General features: G+C 42.8%; 1 protein-coding gene across 1 annotated transcript in view; it reads right to left on the minus strand.

The window, feature by feature from the left end:
- Positions 1–268: 268 nt before the first annotated feature.
- The window catches only part of CCDC11 (coiled-coil domain containing 11), a 37,534-nt gene continuing 31,201 nt past the window's right edge, over positions 269–6,601 (minus strand). The window contains exons 7-8 of the mRNA XM_006891753.1: positions 5,301–5,403; positions 269–500 (exon numbers count right to left, since the gene is read on the minus strand). Of these exons, the coding sequence (XP_006891815.1) occupies positions 269–500; positions 5,301–5,403 (335 nt within the window). The remainder of the gene's footprint in view (positions 501–5,300; positions 5,404–6,601) is intronic.

Consider the following 6,601-nt stretch of genomic DNA (forward strand, 5'->3'; position numbering starts at 1 on the left):
GAATCCGGCAGACAGAGCGTACCTGCCAACAAAACGAACATGAACGGCAAGCATGTAGGAAAAACAGCCAGTTTATCATTCAAAGTTATAAATCTGTGAAATCAAAAAATAATGCTTTTATAGGGGGAAAGAAAACTCTTTGTAGTAAACGCCACATTCTTGGAGAGGAAAGGAAGACCGGTTTACCCGTGCGTTAAAAGGAACATACAAGTAAATTGTCATTAAAAGATGGGAAGATAGAGAGGACAGTAAACGGCTGTCTGTGAAACTAGGGTGGGAGAAGCCTGGTGGTGCATTCTTTCCTCATGGGGTGGACGTTTCTGGCCAGCACCGTGTGGTTGGTCAGCAGCTCCTGGATCCGGTCCTGGCAGGCCTTGTTGGCGGCTACTCCGGCTTCGAACTCCCGGCGCAGCTCCTCTCTCTCGACTTCCTTCGCCTGCCGCTGGAAGGCCAGCTGCATCTGCAGTTGTTCCCGATACTCCTGGGCTAAACAGCGGCGCCTGAAGAACCAGAGACACCAGAGGACGCAAAGTGACCAAATGGAGATCTGGACTTACACGGGGAATTACTATCTGACAGAATCTGTGACAATGTCAAGTTCAAATTCCTCTGAAAAGCCAGGCAAGTAGGAGGGAAGTGGACAGAAAATGCAGGGATGTGTTTCTTACAAAATCATAATTAAGATCATCTTAGAATAAACACTGGCTTTGAGGAACGAATCCATTTTCCCTGATTGTTATATTTACAGCTAGGAGGAGCGGTCTGGTGGCGCCATGGTTTAAGCATTGGGCCATTTGCCAAAAAGTCAGCAGTTCAGATTCACCAGCTGTGTCATAGAGTCAGAACTGACCCACCGCTGACTCTCCAGTGGGTTTTCAGAGGCAGTAACTCACACGAGAGGAGACTGCCCACCCGCCTGTAGAGCACCTGGTGAAACCGTGTGCCTTTGGGACTGCAGCACAGCTTCTTACCACTAGGCCACCAGAGCTCCCCCTAGAAGCCCCATGGGGCAGCTCTATTCTGTCTCACAGGGGGCTCGCTCTGAGTCAGAATCAACTCCACAGCAGTGGGTTTGGTTTCGGTGGTTCTGGTACTTTATAATCATAAGGGGTCCTGGTGGTGAGGTGTTAAAGGTTCCCAACCAACAGTCGGCCAAAGGGAGAACGAGGCCCTCTACTTCCATAAAGATTTACAGCCTGCAGGACCCTGAGCTACAGGGTTGGTATGAAGCAGAATTGCTTCAGTGACAGTGGGTTCTGTGTTTCAGTCCTGGGAAAGGTTGTTCCTGGTCTCTCTCCAGACCCCTGCTCACTCCCTAGATAAGGAAGAAGAGGTTTCTCTATGCTGAAACAGAAAAGCAAGAACTGGCATGCTCAGCCTAGCCTTTCACCTTTCCTCCTGGGAGCTGATCAGTCTGTTTTCCACTCTGCTCTCCCTCAAAGGACAGTGAGTTCCCGGGGGGGACAGGCCTGCCATGGCCTGGCACTGCTGATGACAGGTGGGTCAGTCTGGCACATTCTATTCCGTCTTAACAAGCCCCATTTCCTGCATAGAGCTAAGTTTGGACATAGAATCCACATTTTCAATTATCAACTCTTATCAGAAACAACAACAACATGAGGGCATGGCTAGCCCTCTGTGGTACTATATTTTGCAAAGACACATGTTATCTCTCCCATCTTACAAACTCTTCTGCAGCATGATCTTACTACTCCCTGGTCAAGAGTGGGACCTTCTTTCTCCATCTCCTTGAATCTGGCCAGGCACTGTGACTGCTGTTTTGACTAATGAGTGACGCTATTCCAGTGCCTGGCAGAGCCCTTCACTGGATAGCAGCTTCTCCTTCTTGTTTCTTGAAATACTGAGTATTGAGACGCTCAGGAATGGCTGTCATATTGAAAGGTCATGGTGCTTCTGTGGATGAAACCCACTGGCTACAGCCAGTTGTATGTCTGGGTTTCTTAGATATCCAGTTCAGGCACGCCATCAAGAAGGGAGCCCCAGGGAGCCCCAGCCAACTTCTAACTTTAGCCACAAGAGAGACCCAAGCAGGAACCATCCAGTTAAACCTTGAGAATGATGACATAATTATAGATTTCTTTAGCCACTACTTTTAGGGTGCTTTTTTATTCAGCAAAAAGCAATCACAACACATGTTTTGCTTTCCCTATTAAGCTGATTCAGAAGAGGACCAAGAAAGAAATGTGCTATTTATTGAGCCCTCCTCTAGTGCCCAAGGATGCTGTGATTATTAAGTATCAGTGTGTCTACACCATTGCAACCTGTTAGAACCAATGTAGCAACAGCACAGATCTTTCAACAGGGTCCCAGGGGCAGTAAATTGCATGGGAGGAGATTGTTCCTCTTGTCTTTGGGTCGGTAGCACAAGTACTTACCCCTAAGTCACCAGAACTGCCCAGTGCTCAACAATAGACTTAAAAAACACAACAGAGGGAGCAAGAAAACGAGATGGTTAGAAATGCAACACGCAAAATGGAAATAACGAGAATGTTCACATACTGGGAGGATCATAATGAGTAGTAATGAACAATGCTGTGTATACTTTGGCCAAAACCTCAATGAAATAATATTTTTTTTAAAAAAAAAAAAGGTAAGCAAATGCTGGGGGTGGGGGTGGGCAGGGAGAAAAGTGCAACAATGAAAGACTGGAAACCCTAAGCCTCTGTAAATTTTCATTAAAATTAAGAAAAAAATAAATAAGTAAATGCTTTCTTTTTGGTATGAAGCTCTGTGACATCGGGAACAGAAGTGAGAGCAGAGGGTTAGAAGGCAGGTCAGATATTCTTGTCTCCAAGCTGATAGTGGGCTCTGGTACATAAGCCACTCTCTTTCTAGAAAGAAAAGAGCATATTTCTATGCACTAAGTGTGGGTGAATCAGGTGACCGGCTCCAGGGACGTGAGGGTGATCCGTAATTAGAGAATTTTGACCTACTACACAGTAGTAGTAATATTATAAATATGACAAAGCAAAATATTACAATGAAATGTGCAAGGAGCTGGAGTCAGAAAATCAAAAGCGCTGAACTTGCTCAGCATTTCTTAAGCTCAAGGAACTGAAGAACAAATTTAAACCTCTAGTTGCTATAATCAAGGATGCTTTAGGTAGAATATTAAATTATCCTGGAAGTATTAAAAGAAGACGGAAGAATATACTGAGTCACTGTATCAAAAGGAACTGGCAGACACAGAAGAATTTAATGAAATCATATATGAGCAAGAACCTATGGTGATGAAGGAAGAAGTTCAAGCTGCTTTGAAGGAAATAGCAAAAAATAAGGCTCCAGGAATAGATGGTATACCAATTGACATATTTCAGCTAACAGATGCTGCCCTGGATGTGCTAACCAAGTTGTGCCAAGAAATCTGGAGAACAACCACTTGGCCAACTGACTGGAAAAGATCTAGATTTGTTCCCATTCCAAAGAAAAGTGACCCAAATGAGTGTGGAAACTATAGAACGGTATCATTGATTTCACACGCAATCAAGATTCTACTGAAGATTATCCAAAAATGACTGGAACAGCACATCAGCAGAGAACTTCCAGAAGTCCAGGCTGGGTTTAGAAGGGGTCGTGGTACTAGGGATATAGGGTAGCTGATGTTAGATGGATCTTAGTTGATAGCAGGGAATACCAGAAGAATGTCTGTGTTTCATTGATTATGCAAAGGCGTTTGACTGTGTGAATCATAACAAACTGTGGCTGACTTTGAGAAGAATGGCAATCGCAGAACACTTGATCATTCTAATGCGAAACCCATACTTGGACCAAGAGGCAATCGTCAGAACAGAGCAGGGGAACACTGCATGGTTCAAAATTGGGAAAGGCGTACGCCAGGGATGTGTCCTATCTCCATACCTTTTCAACCTGTGTGCAGAAGAGATTATCCGAGAGGCTGGGCTCTATGAGGAGAAGTGTGGTGTCAGGATTGGTGGAAGATCTATTAACAATCTGTGTTATGCAGATGACACAACCCTGCTTGCTGAAACTGAGGAGGACCTGAAATGCTTACTGCAGAGGGTCAAGGACTGCAGCCTTCAGTATGGATTGAAGCTCAATGTCAAGAAGACAAAAATTGTCACCACTGGACCAATTGGCAGCATCAGGATGGATGGTGAAGAGATTGAGATTGTTAACAACTTTAGTCTGCTTGGCTCCATGGTCAACACTTTTGGCACCAGTAGCCAGGAAATCAAAAACGTATTGCGACGGGAAAGTCTGCTGTTAGGGACCTCTCCAGGGTACTGAAGAGCAATAGTGTCACTCTGGAGACTAAGGTGCATCTGATACAGGCTATGGTCTTTGCAATCACTTTTTATGCATCAGAGAGTTGGACAATGACTAGGGAGGATAGAAGGAGAATTGACGCCTTTGAGATGTGGTGCTGGAGAAGAGTATTGAATGTACCATGGACTGCCAAGAAAACAAACAGATTCATCCTGGAGAGGGTGAAGCCAGGCTGCTCCCTGGAGACAAGGATTCTGAGGCTTCGTCTAACATACTTTGGACATGTTGTAAGGAGGGAGAGGTCCTTGGAGAGGGACATCATGCTTGGGAGGGTGGAGGGATGGCACAGAAGGGGAAGACCCTCTATGAGTGGATTGATTTAGTGACTGGCGTAATTGGGATGGGTGTGTCAGAGACAGTGAGATTGTCACAGGATAGAGCAGGGTTTAGGGCTGTTGTACATAGGGTCGCTATGAGTCGCAAGCGACTCAAAGGCACATAAAAACAATAACAACAATACAGTGGTAGTAACCAAAACAACATGGTACTTGTAATTAGAGGAGTTGGGCCCCTTTTCCCTCCACTCTCCTGGCTGCCTGAACCAAGTACCAGCATCAGCAGTAAGAAGAGGCTTGCTCTGTTCCACCTGACCTTGACTGTGGCAACCGGGAACTCTAGTTGATCTTCACCCAGGCTGTTGTCAGAGAAACGTAAAGCTATTTCCCAGAGCACACGATATACTTGCATTTTCTAGTCCAGTGATGCCAGAAAAATCCTCTTAGGAACACTTGCATGAAATCCTGTCCCCATACACCATTTCTGCTGACCCAACTACCACTTTCCATTAAATATTTCATTTAAATTATTATTCTTGTTATTTCATTAGAAATGTGGGAATTTTAAAAAATAGCTCTGCAGTTCTAGAATGAAAAATATTAACACTGATGTAAATGAAGGTACATAATGCATGAATTATGGAAATCTGCCTTCTATTATATATTAAAAAGCTGCAATTTTTGAAGGCAGTAAGTAGTAATAAAAGAAAACTGTACCTTGTGAAATTCTCTCTGTCTTCACGGTTCAGTTCTTTAAGGCCTTCATTTATGCGTTGCTCTTCCATCACACGTTCTTCCTCCTCTTTTGCTTTTCGCTGCACTGAGAAAGGCAAAAAGAATTCTCTTTCAAAATAATATTACTATTTTAACTGGGGGGGGGTGAGTTTGTTTTTCAGAAAGTCTTGCTGACATTCTTCTGAGCATTAAGTCATACCGCCTTTATAAAAACAGATGCTGATCACTGGGCTCAATCTTAGATTAGTCAGGGGGAAGGAGTGCTCTTCACTGTGGAAGGAATAGTTTAGATTTACTAATGCTGCAATTTATACTGTCTGTCTCTTACTCTTCTAATTGTGAATCTACAACCCATCTTGTCATACCATATTTTCACTGCACCGCTTAACCACTTCTCATTTCCTTCCTTGAGGCTAACGGATATTCTTGCCATTCTTGTTAAAAAAAAGAGCTGACTTACTAGAAAGTATCAGTACTAAAAGGCTCTTATGAGTTAATAATAAAAACTTAAGCAGGACAGTCAAAGACAAAAGAAATATACAGAAAATTCATCAAACCAAAGCTTGCCAGTACACATATGAAATAGGCACATTTTTGATCCTTTATTCAACTTCAAGAAATTTCTCTTAAATAACCAGAAATTACTCAAAAAGATGACATTAGAAAAACCAGTGAGCAAAGACAGCAACCGGTAACACTAAAATAATAGTGAAAACAAAGTAAATACAGGTTGTTTTATTGTTGTTGGTGGTGGTGGTGGTGCCATTAAGCCAACTATGATTCTTAGTAACCTTACAAGCAACAGACATAAGGAGAAAAGAGGAACAGACTTAAGTCCCTTCGGGCAGATTTAGAACATTTACCCTATTCTGTGCCATCCCCACAGTCTCTACCATGTTCAATCACTGTATCTGTTAGTCATCATGTCAGAAAAATTATATACACACATCTTAAATGTTCACTAAAATTAATAAAATAATTTTTTTAAAAAAATTATATACACACAGTAAAAAGACCAGAAGAAAATATACCAAGTTGTAAACAGTAGTAGCCCATGCGTTATGGAAGTGGGGTTGATTCTGTTTGCTCATTATGATCTCAGACACATTTCCTAAAATTTCTCTCACTGATGAATAACAGAAATCCTTTCAGCCTATAGCAATTTCTTTGCAATTCCTTAAATTTTTCAGCATTTCTTAAGCTCAAGGAACTGAAGAACAGATTCAAACCTAGAGTTGCTGTAATCAAGGATGCTTTGGGCAGAATATTAAATGATCCAGGAA

Source organism: Elephantulus edwardii, unplaced genomic scaffold (assembly GCF_000299155.1).
Source record: "Elephantulus edwardii isolate Elephantulus edwardi_28Jun2011 unplaced genomic scaffold, EleEdw1.0 scaffold00103, whole genome shotgun sequence".
Taxonomy (NCBI): Eukaryota; Metazoa; Chordata; class Mammalia; order Macroscelidea; family Macroscelididae; genus Elephantulus; species Elephantulus edwardii.